Genomic DNA, 23945 nt, shown 5'->3' with positions numbered 1-23945 from the left:
ATCTCTTCACACATCTTCACCCGATGCCTGTGTCTATGTATTTACATTGTGTATTTTATGTTTGCCCTATTATGTATTTTCTTTTCATGTATGGAATGATCTGTTTGAGCTGCACACAGAACAATACTTTTTACTGTACCTCGGTATGCATGGCAATACGCTAATCCAATATAAATGGCAAGTTCTGGCATTTTGTTTTCTTTTCACCAATAGTGTTAAGAGCTTCGATGGAGTAAAGTTCTTAAAATGTGTACAGGAGAACGTTTTAGCTCAATATGTAGATGGTCCAACAAGGGACGGTGTAGTTGATGTGTTGGTGGGGAGCATTTTAGTGAAAGCAATCAAAAAATTGTACAATTTTAAAGTTTGTTATGGTCAAAGAAATAGACGTGGTAAAAAAAGGTTTTGGATTGGGGGAAGAGCGGATTTTAGTAAAAGAAAGCAAGTTCTGGCCAAAGTGTACTGGAAAGAGTTACTTGCGGGGAAATCTACAGAAGAGCAATGAAGGGCATTGAAAAAGGAAATGGGGAGGGTACAGGCTAACATGTTCCCTCTAGGGTACTCTAGGAAAGAGTAACAAGCCCAGAGAACCATGGATGACCAGAGATAGTCAGGATACGATGAGAAGGAAAAGAGAGGCTTTTAGCAAATACAAGGGGAACAAATCAGCGGAGGCATTAGTGGAGTACAGAAAGTGCAGGATGGAGCTTAAGAAAGCAAAGAGGGGTTTTCGGAATGCTCTGGCTGGTAAAGGTTAGGTTTATTGGTCATGCTAAATTGCCCTAAAGTGTTCAAAGGTTGGCTGGGGTTACAGGAATAGGGCAGGGGATTGGGCGTAGAAAAGGTAGGTCTGTTGGAGGGTTGGTGTAGACTCGATGGGCTGAATGGCCTTCTGCACTGTAGTGATTGTATGATTCCATGAAAAGTAGGGAAAATCCCAAGATATTCTATCAGTATATCAATGGGAAAAGGATAACCAGGGAAAGAATAGGGCCCATTAGGAACCAAGGGGAAAATTTTTAGTTCCTCTCTGGCCATGGGGAAGGTGCCAGAGGACTGGAGAACAGCCAATGTGGTCCCACCATTTAAGAAAGTTTGTAGAGCTAAGCCAGGGATCTACAGATCAGTGAGTCTCATGTCAGTGGTAGAGAAACTTGGAGAAAATTCTGAAGGAGAGAATCTATCACCACTTGGAGAGGTAACATTTGATCAAGAATAGTCAGCATGGTGGACTTCCAGTGGCATCTATGGAGGAGTAAATCGCACATTTGGTGGCTCCCGCTCTGGTCGGACTTTTGGACCTATTTCCCAGTCTTTTTTCTGGTTTTAAACGGAAAATTTGTAGGTTGAGGCAGCTGGGCACTGTTTCCACGCATCGGTGTATGTAGAAAAGGATCAGAAGTGTGTGAAAGGGCAGAAACAAGAAGCCAGTAGCGAGCTGTGTTGAAGCTGCATCGGGAGACAGTATGGCTGAGGGACGGACCCCTGGGGTGGCAGCGCAGCGACCAACGGACCCAGTGATCCAGGCCATTCAGGATGGCTTTTCCAGACAGAAGCGGGAATGCCTGGACCCGATCAAAGAATCAATTGATCGTCTAGAGAGCAGACTGGACGCCCAGGACTGGGCGATTCAGACGGTGAAGGCGGCGCTGCTTGAACAAGAGGAGCACCAAACAGCAGTGGATCTGGAGGTGGGGATACTTCGGGAACAGCAGAAAAGACTCCTGGGGGGGGGGGGGGGGGGGGGGAGAGAGAGAGAGAGAGAGAGAGAGAGAGAGAGTGAGGGAACAATGGGTGGGAGACTTATTGGTGCCAGAGGCGGGGGTCACCAAACTAGTTGGGTGAGCTAGCTCACGGAAGTACAGTGGGGGTGGGGGGGGTCTATGCTTAGATTATTAGCTGGGTTGGGATTTAGAGTAGCGTTGTGGGGGGGGGGGGATGTGGGAGGAACTTCGATGGAAGGTCACTGAGGGAGTTGGGGGCCCCCGCGGGGTGGGCCGGAGGAGGTACGGTGCATGGGCTAGGGACGGGCCCAAGAAAAGGGATGGCTGACCGGTGGTGGGGGGGCACTTTGCCCCCCAACTAGGCTGGTCATCTGGAATGTACGGGGGCTAAATGGGCTGGTAAAGAGGGCACGTGTGTTTGCGCACCTGAGGAGACTGAAGACGGACCTGGTGATGCTGCAGGAGACACATCTTAAAGTAGTGGATCAGGTCAGGTTGAGGAAAGGTTGGGTTAGTCAGGTTTTCCACACGGGGCTGGACTCGAAGACAAGTGGGGCTGCGATTCTGATTAACAAGCGCGTGGTATTTGAGGTGGGGTGGATAGTCTCGGATGTGGGAGGTCGATATATCATGGTTAGCGGCAAGCTGCAGGGGATGAAGGTAGTGCTGGTCAATGTATGTGCGCCAAATTGGGACGATGGGGATTTTATAAAGAGGGTGCTGGGGAAGATTCCGGACCTGGATTCGCACAGGCTCATTATGGGTGGGGATTTCAACTTGGTTATTGATCCAGGCCTGGACCGGTTATGCTCGAGAACGGGCAAGGTGCCAGCAATGGCAAAGGAGCTGAAAGGGTTCATGGATCCGATGGGGTGGGGGGTGATTCCGTGGAGATTTAGACAGCCGAGGGCCAAGGAATTTTCATTTTTCTCCCACGTACACAAGGTGTATTCCCAGATAGATTCATTTGTTGTGGGCAGGGCCCTGTTGGCAGGGGTGGTGGACACGGGGTATTCGGCGATTACGATCTCGGACCATGCTCCGCACTGGGTGGACCTGCAGGTCAGTATGGATAGCAAGCAGCGCCTGCAATGGAAGTTGGATGTGGGGCTGTTGGCGGACGAAGTGGTGTGCGAGAGGTTGAGGAAATGCATGCTGAACTACCTGCAGGTAAACGATACTGGGGAGGTCTCAGCAGCGGTGGTCTGGGAAGCGCTGAAGGCAGTGGTGAGAGGAGAGCTGATCTCGATCCGGGCTCACAGGGACAGGACGGTTAGGGCAGAAACGGACCGACTGGTAAAAGAGATTCTGCGAGTGGGTAGGAGGTATGCGGAGGCTCCAGAGGCAGGGCTTTTAAGGGAATGCCGGAGGCTGCAGGCGGAATTTGGTTTATTAACCACAGGGAGGGCTGTGGCACAGCTCAGAAAGGCGAGGGGGCGATCTATGAGCACGGGGAGAAGGCCAGCAGGATTCTTGCACAGCAGCTCAGAAAGAGGGAGGCTGCTAGGGAAATAGGGAAAGTTGTTGATGGGGATGGGAACTTAGTTGGGGACTCGGCGGGGGTGAGCAAGACCTTTCGGGACTTTTATAGTAGGTTGTACAGGTCGGAACCCCCTGCGGGGCCAGAGGGGATGAGGCACTTTTTGGATGGGCTGACTTTCCCGAAGGTGAATGGGGAGCTGGTAGGAGGGCTGGGGGCCCTGATTGGGCTGGAGGAGAGAGTGGAGGGTTTGAAGGCCATGCAGTCGGGTAAGACCCCGGGACCAGACGGGTACCCAGTCGAGTTCTATAAAAGGTTCTCCGGAATATTGGGGCCGGTGCTGTTGAAGGTCTTTAACAAGGGGTTCTACTCCAGACGATGTCACAGGCCATGATCTCGCTCATTCTGAAAAGGGACAAGGACCCGGAGCTGTGTGGTTCTTATAGGCTGATATCCTTGCTGAACGTGGATGCCAAATTTCTGGCCAAAATTCTGGCCTCTAGGATTGAGGACTGTGTACCGGATGTTATATGGGAGGACCAGACAGGGTTCGTTAAGGGCAGGCAGCTGGGGGCCAATGTAAGAAGGCTGCTAAACGTGGTCATGATGCCCCCGGAAGGTAGGGAAGTTGAAGTGGTGGCTGCGATGGACACGGAAAAAGCCTTCGACCGGGTCGAGTGGGATTACTTATGGGAGGTACTGGAGCGGTTCGGAAGGGGCTTTGTTGACTGGGTTAGGTTACTGTACCGGGCTCCGGTGGCTAGTGTACGGACAAACAGGACGACTTTGGACTATTTCAGGCTACACCGGGGGACAAGACAGGGATGTCCCCTCTCCCCACTGCTGTTTGCGATAGAGCCGCTGGCAATTGCGCTGAGAGCCTCAAAGGGTTGGAAGCGGTTGGTCTGGGGGGGGGGGGGGGGGGGGGGGGGAGAGAGAGAGAGAGAGAGAGAGAGAGAGAGAGAGAGAGAGAGAGAGAGAGAGAGAGAGAGAGAGAGAGAGAGAGAGAGAGAGAGATGGAGCACAGAGTCTCGTTGCATGCGGATGACTTGCTGTTGTATGTCTCAGACCCAATGAAGGACATGGGGGAAATTAGGGGAATTTTTCGGGGGTACATGCTTAATATGGGGAAGAGCGAGTTGTTTGTGGTTCAGGCGAGAGGTCAGGAGAGGCGACTGGGGGAACTGCCGTTTAGAGTGGTAGGGGACAGTTTTAGGTGCTTGGGTATTTAGGTATCCAGGTGGCGATTGATTGGGACAGGCTACATAAATTGAACTTCGCCCGTCTGGTGGACCAGATGGAGGATTTCTGGAGATGGGACCCGCTCCCGTTGTCTCTGGCGGGCAGAATGCAGTCGGTAAAAATGACGGTCCTCCCGAGGTTCCTATTCATTTTCGGTGCCTCCTCATCTTCATCCCGCGGTCCTTTTTTAAGCGGATCAATAAGATCATCATGGGCTTTGTGTGGGGGGGGGGCAACCCCCCGCGGGCGAAGAGGGCAATGTTCGAGCGGAGTCGAGGGGAATGGAGGGCTGGCGCTGCCGAATTTCAGCAATTACTACTGGGAGGCTAATATAGCCATGGTTAGGAGGTGGCTGGTGGAGGGTGAACCGGCGTGGGTGCGCATGGAGGCGGCTTCTTGTAAGGGCACAGGTTTGGGGGCATTGGTGACGGCGCCCCTGCCTTTCCCGCTGGTACTCTATCAGTCCAGTGGTGGTGGCAGCCCTGAGAGTCTGGGGGCAGTGGAGGAGACATGTGGGAGCAGAGGGGGCATCGGTGTGGTCCCCAATCTGCAATAACCATCAGTTTGCCCCAAGGATGGATGGGGGTTCCGAATTTGGCGGAGAGCAGGGATTGAGAGGATGGGGGACATGTTCTTGTAAGGAAGCTTCCCGAGTATGAGGGCGCTGGATGAGAAGTTTGCATTGGCTGGGGAAATGAATTCCGATATTTACAGGTACGGGACTTTTTGCGGAAGCAGGTACCAACCTTCCCACTCCTGCCACTAAGAGGGATTCAGGATAGGGTGGTTTCTAGAGGATGGATAAGAGAGGGGAGCGTCTCAGACATATATAGAGAGCTTATGGGTTCGGAGGAGACGTAAACCGAGGAGCTGAAGCGAAAGTGGGAGGAGCTAGGGGGAAAGATAGAGGAGGGCCTGTGGGCGGACGCGTTAGGAAGGGTCAACGCGACCGCAATGTGTGCCAGGCTCAGCCTGATCCAATTTAAGATTGTTCACCAGGCTCGCATGACAGTGGCCCGGATGAGCAGATTCTTTGGGGTGGAGGACAGGTGTGCGAAGTGCGCGGGGGGGCCAGCGAATCATGTTGTGGGCATGTCCAAAACTGAGGGGATTTTGGCTGGGGTTTGCTGACGCCATGTCCACAGTATTGAATATGAGAGTGGCAATGAGTCCGGAGGTGGTGATTTTTGGGGTATCGCAGGACCCGGGAATCCAGGAGGAGAGAGATGTTCTGGCCTTTGCTTCCCTGGTAGCCCGGAGACGTATGTTGCTGGCTTGGAGGGACTCAAAGCCCCCGAAATCGGAGACCTGGCTTTCAGACATGGCAGGCTTCCTCTGCCTAGAGAAAATTAAGTTCCCCATCATAGGGTCTCTGCTGGGGTTCTTCCGGAAATGGCAACCATTCGTCGACTTCCTCGCAGAGAACTAATCGTCAGCAGAAAGGGGGGGGGGGGTTAGGTTAGTGTAGGTTAGGGGGGTAAGTAATGGCAAGACCTGCGGGAGAGGGAGGTGGAATTTGCACTATGTTTATATTTTTCTTGTTATGTATATTGTTGATTTTGTTGCTGATGAAATGCCAAAGAAATACCTCAATAAAATGTTTATTAAAAAAAATAAGAATAGTCAGCATGGCTTTTTCAGAGGGAGGTAATGCCTAACAAATTTGTTTGAAGTTTTTGAGTTTGTGATCAGGTATGTAGATGAAGGTAATGCAGTTGATGTAATTTATATGTTAATAAAGCCTTTGACAAGGTCCAAATGGGAGACTTTTAAAGAAGGCAAATGCACATGGGATATAGGGTAACTTGATAAGGTGGACTCAAAATTGGCTTGTCTGTAGGAGACAGAGGGTGATGACTGATCGCTGCTTTGGTGACTGGAAGACAGCGTCCAGTGGCATACCACAGAGATCTGGGTTCCCAATTATTCGTCATTTATATAAACAACATGGATGACTGTGGGGGGTAGGATCAGTAAGTTTGTGGATGACACAAAGATTAGCCAGGTGGTTAACAGTGAGGTTGAGTGTCTTGGGTTACAGGAAGATGTAGACGGGATTGTCAAATGGGCAGAAAGTGGCAGATGGGAATTAACCCTGAAAAATGTGACCTCATACAAACCGAGGAGCTGAAGCGAAAGTGGGAGGAGGAGCTGGGGGAAGAGATAGAGGAGGGCCTCTGGGCGGACACGTTAGGAAGGGATACACTTTGGAAGGGGTAATTTGACAAGGAAGTATTCAATGAATCGCCTGACACTGGTGAGTTCCGAGGAACAAAGGGACCGTGGCGTGTTTGTCCATAGATCTCTGAAGGTAGAATGGCAAGTTAATAGGGTGGTGAAAAAGGCACATGGGACACTTGCCTTTATCAATTGAGGCAAAGATTACAAAAGCAGGGAGGTCATGTTGGACTTGGATAGAAATTTGGTGAGGCCACAGCTGGAGAACCGTGTGCAATTCTGATTGTGACATTATAGGAAGGACTTGATTGCACTGGAGGGGGCACTGGAGGGGGTGCAGAAGCGAATCACCAGGATGTTGCCTGGGATGGAACATTTAAGTTATGAAGAGAGGTTGGATAGGCTCGGGTTGTTGTCGCTGAAGCAGAGAATACTGAGGGGTGACCTGATTGGGATGTACAAGATTATGAGGGGCATGGACTGGGAGCAGCTGTTCCCTTTAGTTGAAGGGTCAGTCATGAGGGGACACAAGTTCAAGGTGAGGGGCAGGAGGTTTATGGGGATTTCAGGCAAAACCTTTTTACCCAGAGGGTGGTAATGGTCTGGAATGCACTGCCTGGGTGGGTGGTAAACGCGGGTTGCCTCATATCCTTTAAAAAATATCTGGATGAGTACTTGGCACATCATAACATTCAAGGCTATGGGCTAAGTGCTGGCAAATGGGATTAGGGAAGCAGGCCAGGTGTTTTTCATGCTTCGGCGCAGGCTCGATGGGCCGAAGGGCCTCATCTGCATTGTATTATTCTGTGATTTCCATCTAATCTCATCCCTGAACTTCTTTAATTTTCCAATGCTCAGTTTCTCATCATGTGGTTATTATTGTTGACTTTCTTAATGACTTATGCCACACAATTTATTTGCACCTTGCATTTTGCTTATGTTGAAGTGTGATAAATCTTACACTGCCACTGAAGAGCTTTATTTCTTTCCCTTCAATTATGCAGGGACCAGTTTAACACTGAGTGTCCTAACTCAGTTATACATGAATTTCTTTTTGTTTTTTTTACACAGGTCATTGACCTGAAAACCTTAACTCTGTTTTTCTTTCTTTCTCTCTCGCACACACAGATGAAGCCTGACCTGTTGAGTTTTTCAGCATTTTCTGTTTTGATACCCTTTTTACTTCATTACTTCGATCTATTTAGCTATTTCAGTTTTCTTCTGAGTTGAGGTTCTAAACTGGATCTCCTTCCTGGATGATTTGATTTATTTGACTTTTATTCTCTCGCAGTTTTGTTATAATAGAACCATAGCGTGGCACAGCACAGGAGGAGGCAATTGGGCTCATTGTGTCAGTACCAAATCTTTGAAAGAGCTGTCCAATTTGTCTCACTCCCCTGCTATTTCCCCCAAACCCTCAAAACTTTTCCCTTTCAATTATCTATTTAATTACCTTTTGAAAATGATTGCTGAATCTCCTTCCACTGCCCTTACAGGCATTGCATTCCAGGCCATCGTAACACACTCTAGTTCTTTTGCCAATTACCCAAAATTCATTTTTTTTAAATAGCTTTTTGTAAACCAGGAAAAACGCTTCACCATGGCATATTTCAAATATCCGGCTATATAGTATATTCCAAACCTTGCATAAGGCACATAAAGCCTTTAAGTGCCACACTTTATCCCTGTAACACTTTATTGTTATGAAACAGTGTATTTTTCATACACTTATATCTCTGCTGGATGGGAGTGATGAAACACCAGTGCTCTGATCCAATCTCTTAATAACACCCTTCATCTGACAGGTTTGAATGATGTACATTGTTTATCAGATCCTTAACAAATATCGCAATCATATTATGATGAAACATTCACATGGAAAGCACTGATGGACAGTGAATGATAGATAGACCGTGGCAATATAATCCTGTGGAGATGGAGGGGGAGGGGCAGTCTGCAGGGGATTAAAAATGAGGCAGAACAATGAAGACAGGTGGAATATTTAAAGTACAGTGTGTGCTGGGAATTGACTCTATAGTGCTTTATTAATTGTACTTTGGAAACTGCAGAAAATTTGTCACAATGCAAGGCTAAAAAGGCAGAACATATAATGGACTTTGGTTAAAAAAACTACATGAAACAACCAAGGTGAAGGGCCAAGGTCTAGATCACAGCATACCTTCATGGTTCAAGAGGTGGGGGCAATTCAAGCAGTGGTGGTCAGGCAATACCAAACTTTTAAAAATCTGCTGATCGGAGAAGGAAAGGAGGTTAAATAATTAGATCAGGAACCAGTGCTTTTGGCAGACTTCTGGTGAAATAGAGGCAGCAAAGCTGGAAAAGGAATAATGGAGGAAATACCACAAATCTCACCGAAGTGGAGGATAAAGTGGGAGGAGGAATGTTTAGACAGGGTGGGGTAGATTTCTGAGATGCTGTGTGTATCTTTATTGATCGGGAGGATCTGCCTGGAAATTGTGACATACAAGATCTTCACAAAATATTCCTTCAGAGTACTTAGTTGTAACTCTTACATAGAGAACTGTGCACCATCAACACATTGTAGAATAACAGAACGTTACATCGGAGAGTGAAAGACCATTAGGGCCACTCAGCTTGTGCTAGTGCTCAACTGCTCATCCACTTAAGGTTCTTTCCGTTTGGTTTGAAGGCATTGGTTTGATGCTGCAGTATGGGTACCTGCTGAATCCCAAGTAACCACACTTCATATGTGAGGTAGGCAGTCAGTTGTCAGTTTGCTTGATCATAATGGAAGAGGCTGCAGAAACTCACAGCTGAACCTCATCAGCACCCACACACGTGAAACATGGTTATCTTTTCCCTCCCTAGCCCAGAGTCATTGAGACATTTGCAGCACTCTGTTTGTTGCCTAGACAGGGCAAGTTAAATCAGTGCAAGCTGAGTGTTGAATCTAGGACATTTGATCTGTATAGCTAACTGTGACTCTTGGGAGACACGACTGTTCATATCCCTCTAGTCCCAAAAACATTTTTGCCCCTACTCTCCGCTTTCTGTACCTTCCTATCCATGCTGTTCCACTCTCTTTAAAACCTTGAGTCTTCATTTCATGAGAACAGGAGGAGTAGGCCTTTCGGCCCCTTGAACCTGCTCCGATAGTCAATAAAACCTTGGCTCATCTCATTGTGGCCTCAACTCTACTCTCCTGCCTGGTCCCCTATAATGCTCGACTCCCTTGTCGATTAAACATCTGCCAACTTAGGCTTCAATATATTCACTGACGGAGCCTCCACTGCTCTCTGGGAAGGAAATTCCACAGCCTGACGACTCTTTGAGAGATGATACTCCACCCTATTTAACTGTCTCCTGGCTCCCACTGAAGAAACACCCAGTGGGGGCACATAAAATTCAGCCCAGTGCTGAGGTTTCTCGACATCTGCCTCAGGAGCGAAAATCTAGGATTCTGCGATTCATGTTCAAGGGCCCACAGATCTCCCTGTACTGCAGCATTCTGTAGTCTCTCTCCATTTAAATATTCTTTCTGCCAAAGTGGATATTTTTGCACATTATACTCCACCTGCCAACTTTTTTGCCACTTCAACCTATCTATACTGTTGCAGATTCTGTGTATCCTCGTCACAACTTGCTTTCCTACCTATCTTTGTATCGTCAGCAAATTTGGCTACCATACACTCTATCTATTCCTCTAATCTATTAACATAGGTCATAAATCATCGAGGGCCCAGCTCTGATCCCTGTGGCGTTTCGTGAATTACAGTTTGTTATTCTGAAAATAACCTATTTATCCTGACACGTTTTCTTGTTAGCCGGCCTTCTATCCATGTTAACATATCACCCCAACATCAGAAGCTTTTATAGTGTCTGGTAAGCTTTTATGTGGCACCCTATCAAATGCCTTTTAAAAACCCAAATACATCCAATCTATTGGTTCCCTTTTATCCACCCACCCTGCTTGTTACATCTTCAAAGTGTTCTAATAAATTTGTCAAACATGATTTCACAAAATCGTGTTGACTCTGCTTGTTTGGATTATGATTTTCTAAATGTTCTGCTTCTCCCTCCTTAATAATGGATTCCAGTATTTCCCAATTTCCAGCATCATCAGTACTCTGCTTGCAGTATAATGGAACCTTGGTCTAGTAGCTTAGCACTTACTCTGTGTGGAAATGTTTGGCTTCCATTTGGTAGCTGCCCATGACTGGCAGATGACTACCTACCTTCCAGAACCCATTTTTCAGATTGGCCACTAAGGATAGATAGTAGTTGAGGTCAGGGCCTGTAACCAAAACCATTAGCAAGCGGCACAATGGCACACTGAGGTGGGCACTTACGTTTGGAATGCTTGTCACACAGCGCGGATGCCCGCATGTCGCATAGCCGGATCGTCCCTTTACTGCTGCTGTATACAAACATGTTACACTGGTGCGGATGGAATTCTGCTGCCGTGATCACCTCTGTCAGCTCTTCCATGTTGGCCGGCTTTATATCTACAATATCTAAAAGACAACGATTTAAGGAAACAACCAGTCTCGAATACAATGTCCACGACCCCACTGCGTACACTGCCACATATAAATATATAACATTATACTAGATCTCCTGTGTCTTATCTATACTCAAACCGCAAATTGACTGGGAAATAAATTCAGAGTTAATGACCATCATCTTCCATCACTTTGCTGTGTGCAAATTGGCTGCCACGTTGCCCTACACTATAATGGATGTGTTGAAGTAATGAAAAGTGCGATATAAATTCTTCTTCTTTCTTTCGATGTTATTAATTAAAAAGGGTCATGGACGCTTAAGGGGGCTGGAATCGAAAGGGGTAGAAGTTAGTTCAACTGTATTGAAGCATAATATATGTAAGACTTTAATGCCCAGGGCACTGACGGCAACTGCAGAGTGTCAGATCACTGCTGCAGCACAGGTCGACTCACTAAGCCGCCAAAAGAAGGGACTCTGAATCTAGACATGTTGCTCTTAGATGTCAGGAATAGGATCGTCAACCCTCCAGGATTTATAAGACTAATCTCCAGGACACTGCTTCAAACAACCCCAAGAGAAAAAACATTGGGGTATTTATTTAAAAAAATATTTAATAAGAAAACAATTTGAACACTTTTGTTTACTAGTTATACCAGAAAATGGGCTGACGAACTGACAATCCAAGAATCGTCCAATTTTTAATGAAAAGTCTCATTTTCTCATTAGCTGTGGGAAGACTAGGATCCATGTGTCGGGTGGGAATCTGGATGGTGGGGCTAAATGGAGGCAGGAGATCATGTGATGATACCTCCACAAAAAGTGCAGCCAGACTTGCAACCCTAATCAGATGATCAATGGCAGAAGACTTGTGCCTCTGCTAATCTGCAACTCCTTCATAAAGAATCACATCAAGTATACAGCACAGAAACAGGCCATTTGGCCTAACCAGTCCATGCTAATGTTAATGCTCCACTTCAGCTTCTCCCACCTTCCCCATCTAACTACAGAATCAAAGACATTTGCTGTCACTATCATTAGGTTCTAAAAGTTATCTGTGGTTCAGAGAGACATTAAAATCTAAAACTGGCATACAGAAAATTCTATAAAGTGGCGAACCAGAATCTATTTATTAGGATTAACTTTTCTCCCACTCTGTCAAGAGGTCAATGCACACTTAAAACTGACAGTAATAATATGAAGGAAACCAACTGAAGCTAAGACTTCAAAGTGGTCTAAATGATAACGGGAAACACAGTTTTCACCATTGAAGTCTCTTAAAAAGTATAATTTTATTTTTGAAAGAATGTCAGATTTCAAAAGGAATAACAATTTATATTGCACGAGTAAAGAAGTGCAGATTGGTCAAGACGTTACCATGGCGAATGTACCAGAGAGCTATTGTTCTCCGTGCTTTTTGTTCCAAAAATGTGCAATGTCTGGACATATTCCTTTTGCCTACAGAGGACAAGTCCCTATATTTAAATGTTTGTAACTTCGAGAAAGTGTAAGTGAGTTATGTTGCGAGCCCAATTGATAATCTTAACTTGGTTATTGGTATAATTCTTAGAACAGCTACAATGCATCGGAGCTGAATTGCCAACCAATCAGCACCCTTTTTCTCAGGCAGTATAAACTGTTGTTCCCTTTGAAATTTGGCATTCTTGGGTCTGTCCTGATGAGTGCAAGATGAGAGGCTTCAACAGCAAATCTCTTTTTTTCTGCAATTCTCACATTCTGTACTACCAAGTGACAATATGATTTTTGTAATTCTGTATTCACCCTTTGTCACAGAATACATCACAAAATAATATTACTGTTGCTTGTAACCATTTTAAATAGCAGCCCTGGTGCATTAACTTTCTGCTAGAGTTAAAGGAGCAAATGAAAACCACGTACGTAGTTTCATTGCTTGGAAGGCTTTCTCATTCTCATCGAGAGAGGCAAATTAAAAAGGCAGTCAAGATAGCAGAGGTGCCAGCGGAGCCTTGGGGCAAACCTATTCCCAGGTTCGATCAGGTCACAGCTCGAGTACTACAGGGCCCTGTAAATCCACTTACTATTGATCAGGATTTAATTGCTCCTCTCACTGGCACTGGACACAAAAGGGCTGGTGTCAGATGGAACAAGACCTGTTACCAGAGAATCAGCATCAATAATTACCTTCATCAATCAGGGGTTGTCACTGAGCGTGTGACATCTCACACAATACCGGGATCTAGACAGGGTGGGCCATTAAGTCTCCCAGCACAACTCGATTGACAAGGGGGAAGAGTAAGAGCGACACATCAAAATGGGTTTCCTGCACTGTACTGAGAGAAGGCAAGTTGAAAAGTAAGTTTAATCAACCCTGGGATACTTTCACTGATAGAACAAGGCATTTCCCTTCCAAATGCAAGGGAGATCACGGGGGAGGGGGCTCGCAGGGAGGAAGGGCGGGTGACCGGCTGCAAGGTCAGGCAAGTGTCTCTCAGCTGCACTACAACCCCCCCTTCCCAATACCGATCCCTCGATCAGGCACTGAGTTTCTTTCAACAAGAGGCCCACCTGAAAGCCTGTAAGCAACCCCACACAAGTTTGGTTGTTGCACTCCCACATGACGATCCCCTGACCACCTCTGGTGTAATACCAACAGCAGTGGGATGAGGTCCTTAATTAGTTACCCACATAAGGGCTTCATTTGCCGATGGGTCGGGAAGGCCGTCCTTGGGCCTTTCACCAATGGACTTAAACAGGGCAGAGGCGAGTAGGTGACGGGCATGGTACCCACCCACCCACCTGATTAAATACCACCACCCTCTGCCCAGAAAACCTGCCAACGTGGAGGACATTAAATTCTGCCCTTTGTTTGTGAGCTGATCAGTTTTCTCTCTGACACTCTCCACAGTTGGATTGGCCTTGCCAATCCTCACCATTCGGGTCACAGGAGGAAAGGAAGAAAAAGGGAAATGAAATTGGAATTTCTGTTGATGCTATAGGTTAAACAAAAATAGACCCCTTATTTGCTCTCTCTCTGCCCCCAAGATATGTTAGGATTCTATTAGACATGACCATCCACCTCTCTTCCACTGATCTCAGTCACAGTAACGTGAAAAGATTGCTTATTGATGCCAAATAATTTGCAGTTGAAAGATACTGAAGCTTCGGTTGGTAATCTCCAGGTGCCAAAGGTTTATTCTCAAGTCATCAGCTGACATGTATGTCTCATAGTCGCTATTTACTGAAATGGAGTTGATGTGATATGTATGAGCATTGGCAAACACTCTTCGAGGACTGGCCTCCACCATCAGATCCATGGGCCTCAGCACTGGCACCTGGGGACAAGAATACACATCAGTCTGAGAAACAAAGTGCAGAGTTTAACAGTACATCAGGCCAACCAATATTGTACACCAGCATTGTGTTCCTACCACTCTCCCATCTGAGGGAGGTGATATTTCCATAGAGTCTTTTCACAGAGTGTACAGCACAAACACTAGTCCATGTTCCAGTCCAAGCTGTTCCATTTAACCCTATCAATATAACATCTGCTCCTTTCCCTCTCATGAAGTTGTCTAGCTTCAAATCACATACAGATGAACATACGATCAAGGGCAGGCATAGGCCCTTCGAGACTGCTCCTCCATTCAATAAGATCATGATGTGATTGTGACCTCAACTCCACATTCCGCCTAGCCCGATAACCTTTGACTCCCTTGTTAGTCAAGAATCTATCTACCTCTGCCTTAAAATATTTGATGATTCTGCATCCACCTGCCTTCCCTTCTCTGGAAAAAAGATTTCCAAAGACCTATGCTACTCCGGACCTATGCTACTCCCCTCAACTGCTCCTTCTGGATAACAATTTGCACATTGTCACCAGTCCACTTCTTACATACTAGAGATGGGGGGCAGGGCTATCCGACCATCGACAGAAGAGGCAAAATACAGAAGCTGGAATAAATTGAAGGGTGGCAGAGTAGTTAGCACTGCTCTCTCACAACACCAGGGACCCGGGTTCAATTCCAGCCTTGGGTCACTGTCTGTGTGGAGTTTGTACGTTCTCCCCATGTCTGCGTGGGTTTCCTCCGAGTGCTCCAGTTTCCACCCACGATCCAAAGATGTACAGGTTAGATGGATTGGCCATGATAAATTGCCCCTCACTGTTCAAAAGATTAGGTGGGGTTACAGAGTTACAGGGATAGGGTGGGGGCATGGGCCTAGATAGGGTGCCCTTTCAGAGGGTTGGTGTGAATTCGATGGGCCGAATGGCCACTGTCTGCACTGTAGGAATTCTATAATTCTGTGCAAGAAAAAATGAAAGCGGAAAGAACATACTAATGTCTCTACAAGCCTTGCAACCAAAATCACTGTTAGATGCCTTAGGTATAGGATCAGCACAAAGTGTCACGGTGCTGCAGAATGTTGACTGACTAGCACCCTTTGGGAAGTAGTGTTGGGGGGAGACTCATTGGTTTATGATTCTTGAGGTCTGGGGAGGGGGGGGACAGACGGGACGGACGCTGGAGGAGTCCACAATGGAACAATCCCACCAGCTGCGGAAATAGGTGGCAAGGACAAACTGCAACATTCCAACATAACGGGGAGCACAGGAGCACAAATGGCTAGCACTGTGGCTTTACAGCGCCAGGGTCCCAGGTTCGATTCCCCGCTGTGTCACTGTCTGTGCGGAGTCTGCACATTCTCCCCGTGTCTGCGTGGGTTTTCTCCGGGTGCTCCGGTTTCCTCCCTCAGTCCAAAGATGTGCAGGTTAGGTGGATTGACCATGATAAATTGCCCTTAGTGACCAAAAAGGATAGGAGGGGTTATTGGGTTACGGGGATAGGGTGGAAGTGAGGACTTATGTGGGTCGGTGCAGACTCGATGGGCCAAATGGCCTCTTTCTGCACTGTATGTTCTATGTTCTACAACCATTAAACAAAATAAGATCATTCTTTCTCTGGATGTGGCTGTCACTGAAAAGGTCTGCATTTATTGCTCAACTTAGTTGCCTTGATTGGGTTCCTAGGACACTTAAGAGAAAAGTGAGGGGTAACACACTGATATGGTAGTAATCATATCTGGGTCCGACTGGGTAAGAACAGCAGGATTCCCTAAAGAACATTCAAGAACTTATTAGGCTTTTACCACAATTCAACAGCTTCGTGATCACTTTTACTGACAGCAGTGTTTTAATTTTATATTTTTTAAACTAAATTTAAACTCTCAAACTATCATCTTGGGATTTGAACCCTCAGTCTCTGGTTGATTAGTCCAGTTCTCTGGGTTACTAATCCAGTTGCATAACCACTGCTCTATTGTAACAAAGCAAAGTGACAGACAGAAACTAAAAAAGGGCAGGTAAATGACACCTGGGTAGAGTGCATTGCTTGCCTATCATAGAACTTGCCGGAAGTGCAACTCGCTGACTTCAATCAGACAGTAATCAGGCAGCTTTGATAATGGATAAATTCGGTGCTCTGATAGATTTCTGCCCAGGCTGTGAGGATGCAAAATCAGTGGCATTGTCCTTAATTAAGAAATTCCACATCACATTTACAAAGACGACTGTTCATTGAGAAATGTCACCATCATTGAGTGACTCACTCCCAGCTCTGTTGATTAAATTCTCTGCCGCATTACGAGATTGAGAGAAATCGCAGTGATTCATATTTGATGTGTGGTGGGGTAAGGGGAACAGGGTGGGGTTGGTGGGGAGGGAGGAAGAGAATTACATTTGGTCTCTGGGCTGAAGCAGAGGAAAGACTAAAGATCATCTCGTGCTACCTGTTCCTGATCATTCGTCAGTGATCCTTGCTGAAAGTTCAGTAGTGCATGGCTTTTGGTTGAGGGCAGATTTGGGCTCACCTGAAATATCTGTGTATTGTTAAATCTGATAACACTTGCATTCTGGACTCACACATGGACCTCAGTGAACATGGAGGAAGGGGGCATGAGTGGATGTAGAGCCCAGTGCCAGCCAGGACTTTCAGGAGAGGAGGGGAGAAAGATAGAGAAGGTGGGGTAAGGGCAGGGAATGGGGGAGACTTTATGGCAGAGAGTCACTGAATGATGGTGAAATTTCTCAATGATCAGTGTTCACTTTATTTTAAACAATCCCAAACAAAACTGGAGAAAGCATGTGATAATTATTGATTAAGAGTTGCTTTAAAACAATACCAAATCTTGAAAAGCTTTAACTGAAAGCAATTTCCTTTTAAGAGCTTGCAGTCTATTCATGTTCCACCTTCCTGTGATCTAGAACATAACCTTCTACCCCAGTCCTGTGAGGCATTTTGTGTTTGCAAGAGTGAGTATGAGTGTGAGTGCATGAGTCTGTGTATGAGTGCATGCATGCAATTATCTCCGTGCGAGGATCAGTGCGTGTATAAATGAGTGAATTTGAGTGTGTGTACATGGGTTAGTATGAGTGCATATATACATGAGTTAATATGAGTGTGTGTATACATGAGCTGATATGAGTGTGTGTATACAGGAGTTAGTATGAGTGCGTGTGCACTTGAGAATGTGAGGGTGGACGAGTGTCTGTGTGATTGAGTGCTTGAAAGCACACATACCTATCGCAGAGAGTGTTGAGGCACAGGGCAGGATTTTCGAACCCTTCCTGCCGTGGGATCTTCCAGTCCCGCTGAAGACGACCGCAGGCGGCGGGTTCCCTGGTGGCGGGTGGGTGACCAGACGATCCCACCTACGGTCGTGACTCACCACATCCGCCTTGGGAAAGCCCTGTCATGGGGAGGCCAGAAAATCCCAGCCACAGTTTCTGGGTAGACATTAGCACGCCAAGCGTGGAGTGACAGAAGAGCATGGAACCTGCTGGCCCTCTATCTGTGCTACGGCTGTGAGAGGCACGTCGGCTAATGTGGCGTGACAAAAATCAATGATGCATCATTCGGCATGGTTGGATATTGCCGAGTGCCACGGGTTGAGCTGTTTATTGTGAGGGGAGGCAAACCCGACTGTCAGTCATGCTGTCACCTCTGTAGGGGAAGGGCACCAAAAGCTTGCTGAAATCTACTGGCAAGACTGAGACAGCTTTTACTAAATTATTGAATGAAACCCAATGACCCATCTCTAATTAGTCATGCGACTTCAAAGGTCTCCTAGCACAATGAATCAAGCACTGATCTGTTTAACATGACTGTCAGGCAGTGCACACTCCAGAGCAAGATGAATTACCTTTAACAAATAACCTATGCTTTTTTGCATTACCCAGTTATACTGCACTACTCCAACATCTGGGGAGATTCTACCGGCACACAATTAGAGGACAGCACGGTAGCACAGTGGGTAGCACTGTTGCTTCACAGCGCCAGAGTCCCAGGTTCGATTCCCGGCTGGGTCACTGTCTGTGCGGAGTCTGCACGTTCTCCCCGTGTCTGCGTGGGTTTCCTCCGGGTGCTCCGGTTTCCTCCCACTAGTCCCGAAAGACGTACTGTTAGGTAATTTGGACATTCTGAATTCTCCCTCTGTGTTCCCGAACAGGCCCCGGAATGTGGCGACTGGGGACTTTTCACAGTAACTTCATTGCAATGCAAGCCTACTTGTGACAGTAAAGATTATTATCATTATATATCACAAGGAGAAGTTGTTCATTGTCTTTTTGAAAATTCATCTTCTACCTTAGTCTCAAATCTATCCTTATCCCCACAACTCTTAACACCACCCTGGCTGACAGGAGGTAAATCTTGGGATCTGATTGACTTGCTGACTATTTGGGGGATTTCCTAACATTGGGCTGTTTTGGACAAAATATTAAACCACAGCACAGAGCTAACTTATCTGTTGGCTCTGATGGATGTCAACAATCCAATGGCACAACCTGAACTGGGGTAGGGGATACCCCTGGTGCCTTGGACAGCATTCCTCCCTAAACCAAGGTCACAGAAGAGATATTCACCGATGCTGCTGCAGATGTTGGGCGTTTTGCCTATTATAGCAAGTCCTAAAATAATTTGTTGGGAGAAATGCTTTGAGATTTTGTGATGTCATGTAACTGATTGACCTGCAGTTGGTTAATTTGCTGGTTTGTGGGATGTTGTGTACAAGTTGGCTGTTGTGATTCCCTCCTCTGCAACAGTGCACTTCACAAAAATCTCAATGGCTAGATGACAAATGTTCCCGAACTGGGGTCCATGAAAGGTCTCCAGGAGGTCGGCGGAGCTGGCAGCCGCCCCGTGACCGGAAAACGCTGGTTCGAAAGGAACAACCGACCAATTTCAAAGATATCACATTAATGAAATAGCCCAATCAGAACAAGGCCTCTTGGAGCACTTGATCAGAGAGGCATTTCTCTGATTAGTCTATTTGATTTATTCCATCTCACTGTTGGCTGGGCAGAAAAGAAAAGGGGGGGTGAGTGTGTGTGTGTGAGAGAAATGCGAGTTTGTGAGAATCTGAGGGGGAAACGAGAGAGGTTCATGTGTTTCCAACATCATTCGTCCCATTAAAAATGAAAAAAGGCAAGAGAACTTTTAAATTATTAGCAGATTACCAGCTTCTAATTAGTCATGCGCCTTTAAAGGTCGGGCGGGAGAAGTGGGGGGGGGGGGGGGGGGAGAGAGACTGGGGCGTGAGGGAGAGGCACATAGTCAGGCTGTGGGCAGGATGGTACCCATTCATTGTTGGGCCTCGGCGAGGAACAACCCACCGAGACCTCACATAGACTCACTTCATGCACTAAAGAGCTCAATCTGTGGACCCCACCGTGGCCTCCGGACTCTCCCCAATGCCTCAACTTACTTAGCAGTGCTAGGGTGCCCAGGTGGCACCGCTAGGCTGGCAGGGGCACTCCACGGCCAGACTGGCATTGACAATGTGCCCAGGTAGCATCTTGCCCATGCCACAGATCGAGCCAGGGGTACCCTGCCCTTATGAGGGCTCCTAATTGGTAAGTTGGGGCAGAGGCCACATTGGGGGTCCAAAGGTCAAACTCGAGTGTAGGAAATGAGTCTAAGTGCGGCCTCGGTGGTGCGCTCCTCACTGCTGCCCAACAATGAAGCAGAGTCCTGTTTAATAGTGGAGTCATTCTCGGCACTGCAAGCACTGGGAAATACCCCACTAAATGTGCCCAAAACGCACTCTGTTTCATTTCCATTTAATCGCGCCCGTTATATAGCATGCTTTTTTTTGTAAATGTTTTCATTATAATTTTTATACAGAGCAGACAATAACAAAAAGTTACAACCACACAGTAAGAACCCCCCATCCCCCACTGCCCCTTACAACACCATAACCTCACCAGTAAACTCCCCCCCGCCCTCACCAACAGCTATCAGCGACCACCTCCTTAAAGTACATTGTAAACGGCCGCCATCATTGGTAAAACCTTCTACCAGCCCTCTCACGGTAACCTCGAGGTGCAAAACCTCCATTAAGTTACCCAGCCTTGTCGAAGCACTTGGCAGTGTAGTCGACTTCCCGCCCAAGAGGATCCGTCTTCTTGCCACAAGCGAGGCAAAGGCCAGGATGTCAGCAAACTGACATACATCTGCACATACACCCAGCACTGCAGACAGATGTAACAGCCACAGCATCACTAGAGGGCATCAGAGACGGGTATAAAGGGTCCAGCCCAAGGTAGGATCCGCCTCTTTCAGAAGCACAGGGCTAGGGAGCAGCAGCAGCAGACAGAGACAGCTCAGCATAGGCAGCTCACCTTAGCTTCACTGGTCATACCTCTTGACTGTATTACATCTAGTTAAGCTCTGGAAACAGAACAAACCTACTGAATAAAGTATTTGTGTTAACTGGAAGTCTACAATCTTTATTCAGACTTAGAGAATAATATATGATACCAGGAGTGATTTCCGAAAGCTAGCTAGACATCAGCAAGAGAAGAAAAACTTAAACCGGATATTCGACTGTGGAAGACTTTGCAGCAAATGGATCCTCGACGACTAACTGATTCAATGGAACTTGTTGGAACTCCATGGCGGCTGGAAACAACCGGTAATTTGAGTTATAACTGGAAAATGTTTGAACAGATGTTCCAAATATTTATCACAGCTAATGATTTAAGCCATGCCTCTGATGCAAAGAAAATAGCCCTACTTCTCTTAACAGGAGTACATGGAGCTAGAGAAATCTATAATTGCTTTAATTACTTAGAAGATGAAGACAAATCCAAAGTAGAAATCATACTCAAAAAATTTGCTAAATGCTGTAACAGTCAGGCTGGTGAGATGCTGGAAAGATTTAACTTGTCAGAGAAACGGAGGGCCCATCTCTGATTTTATTACAAATCTCAAGTTAATACCACAAGGCTGTGAGTATGCTGAATTCAGAGACACTGTGATAATGCATGAATTAATTTCTGGACTATCTGATAAAAATTTGAGGGAAGAATTATTACAAAATAAGCATCTAATTCTAGAAATCGCGATACAAAAATGCCTTGCTTATGAACAAAAACAAAATCAATACTGTCAGTCTTTACAAACACAGAATCAGTGTCTAGAAAAGAAAATCAGAAAAAACGGCACCAAAACTTACCTCGAGGCAGAGACAGGATTGAAGGAAGTTCTGAGCGGCAGCCATCTTGAGGAAGGAGCCGCACATGAGCAGTTGTGCCAAGAGCGCACAGTAAAGGAAACTCGAATTGTGCATGGGCAATCGAGTCTGGCACATAACGTCACTAGCATCATGACGTCAGATGACCAGGACCATGCCCACTTAAAAGGGAAATGCACAAAAATGAACAAAAATACATTTAAAGCTGCAGCACCCAATCTTCTTGCCTCAAAAGACAGAACAATGCTCGAACTTACACCATCAGTTAAAAATAACTTTCACAACACCCTGGAACAAGCAGTTAGCACAGCCCTAGAAGATGATATGGTCCTTGTAGACTACGACTCAGATGAAGATTTCATCTTGGGAGATGGCTACCTCAGTACCAAATCCGAACCGCAACTAGAGGTGTTGTACCGTGAAGACCCCGACGATGAGTTCTTCAGAATGGGGAATCTTCAGCCCAGCATATATGACATCCCGACTCGTGAGTGCAGGATTATGCTGTGGCCTGATGCCAAGAAACAGAGAGTAGTCCACGCACCACGAAGGGTCCCAGCCTTCACGCAGGAAGATGATTTGTTCATTGAACATGAAGAGAATGATCACAACTCCGAAACAGAAAGCGATGATTTGTCTATCGAACAATACACACAATACTGCTCAGACATGGCTGAGTTATTCGGAGAACCTGATCACAACATCAGCAACACAGTTGAACAGTTCAATACGATTCTTCTCATGGTAGATGAATCCAACACCATGATGCCATGGCAGATCGTCGATACATTGGATGACAGCAATACCCAAGATGAAGACGACGCCACACGGAGAGCACAGAACGACTCCGTTGAGAGAGCATAGATCGACTCTACCGTGAGAACACTGCACGACTCCACAAAGAGAGCGATGACAGACTCCACAGAGAGAGCGATGACAAACTCCACAGAGAGAGCGATGGAGGACTCCTCAGAGAGAGCGATGATGAACTCCACAAAGAGAGCGACACAAGCCTCCACAAAGAGAGCGACGCAAGCCTCCACAAAGAGAGTGACGCAAGCCTCCACAGACAGCTAGGTGACAGATTCAAAAATGGAAGCAAGCAAACACTCCATAGCGAACGCCATGCATGTACAAGACCATGAAGATCTATCAAGCTTATTTGAGCCACCAGAAGAAGACACTGAATGTCTACCCACTGTATGTGAGACAAGTGACGAAGAAATCACAATTCCCATACAGGATGTGCAGGATCACAGCGAGACTGACATATCTCAGCTCGTCTGCACAAAAGGTCTCAATAATCAGAGGACGGCCACCCATGAGTCCAGAGAGACCATGCCAATAGAAATCTTGAAGATTTTGACTCCAGAAAAGGAGCACAAAGAGATCACAGATGATTCAAATGAATCTGAAATGACTCCAAAAGAAGAGCACCTAGAAATCAATGATAAATCAATGATAATTCAAGTGACCCTGAATGACTCCAAAAGAGGAGCACCTAGAAATCAATGATGATTCAAGTGAACCAGAAATGACTCTAGATGAGGAGTACCAAGTAAGCAAAGAAGAGGAATCAACTCAACCACAAATGACTGATGTCACCAACATCAATGCAACATCAGATCATTCTCACAATTCTCAAGAAGATAAGCTCAATGTAGCAGAGACCAAAAAGGACACGGACACCAATAACTGTGACAATGACTCAAATCATCCACATGGCACACTCATTGAGCGCAACAAGAACAACAAAAACCGCACGAAGCACATCAGAAACAAGAACAACAACAGCAACAACAAAAGCAACATGCAGCGCAACTAGAACGACAAAAGCAACAAGAAGCACCCTAGAAACAACAAGCACAACAAGAGAAAGAGCAAGAATAAAAGCGAAAACAACGAAAACAGAATCAATAAGCGTGACAACAAGAACGACAACAATGAAACAATGATCTGGACAACATGGTACAACTCTGCACGTGAAGGACAATGCCACAGCACACTGTGAAACAATGACAAGACTGTAAACATGCCATGGCACGATAAAGAATCCCACGAATTCACATCTGCTCCAGAACAAACAAGCAAAACAGCTTTCACGAACGATGACATACAGAATCACTACCACAAACACAAGAAAAGTTTGAGGTCAGACAATGGTGCGACACAGAATCGCTACCCGCAATCAAATGGAACAGGGGGAAAAGGTGTCCACGTCATTAAACGGCTCATCAGCAAAGCAGCCGAGTCACGTTCCGACATCAACCTAGCTCTGTTATCGTACCGAGCAACCCCATTGAGCTTAGGACTGTCGCCAGCGCAAA

The 23945-nt window shown here is 46.4% G+C and overlaps 1 protein-coding gene across 4 annotated transcripts in view; it reads right to left on the bottom strand.

Moving 5' to 3' along the window:
• LOC140426748 (serine/threonine-protein phosphatase 2A 55 kDa regulatory subunit B beta isoform) overlaps window positions 1–23945 on the bottom strand; it is an 892336-nt gene that overhangs the window by 51193 nt on the left and 817198 nt on the right. For all 4 annotated transcript variants that reach the window (XM_072511886.1, XM_072511887.1, XM_072511888.1 and 1 more), the window contains 2 exons: window positions 14243–14420; window positions 10956–11120 (listed from right to left, as the gene is read on the bottom strand). In XM_072511886.1, coding sequence (XP_072367987.1) covers window positions 10956–11120; window positions 14243–14420 — 343 coding nt within the window. The remainder of the gene's footprint in view (window positions 1–10955; window positions 11121–14242; window positions 14421–23945) is intronic.

The sequence above is a fragment of the Scyliorhinus torazame genome, chromosome 7 (genome assembly GCF_047496885.1).
Source record: "Scyliorhinus torazame isolate Kashiwa2021f chromosome 7, sScyTor2.1, whole genome shotgun sequence".
Lineage (NCBI taxonomy): Eukaryota > Metazoa > Chordata > Chondrichthyes > Carcharhiniformes > Scyliorhinidae > Scyliorhinus > Scyliorhinus torazame.
The sequence above is the reverse complement of the archived record's forward strand: the minus strand, read 5'-3'. Positions and strand labels throughout refer to the sequence as shown.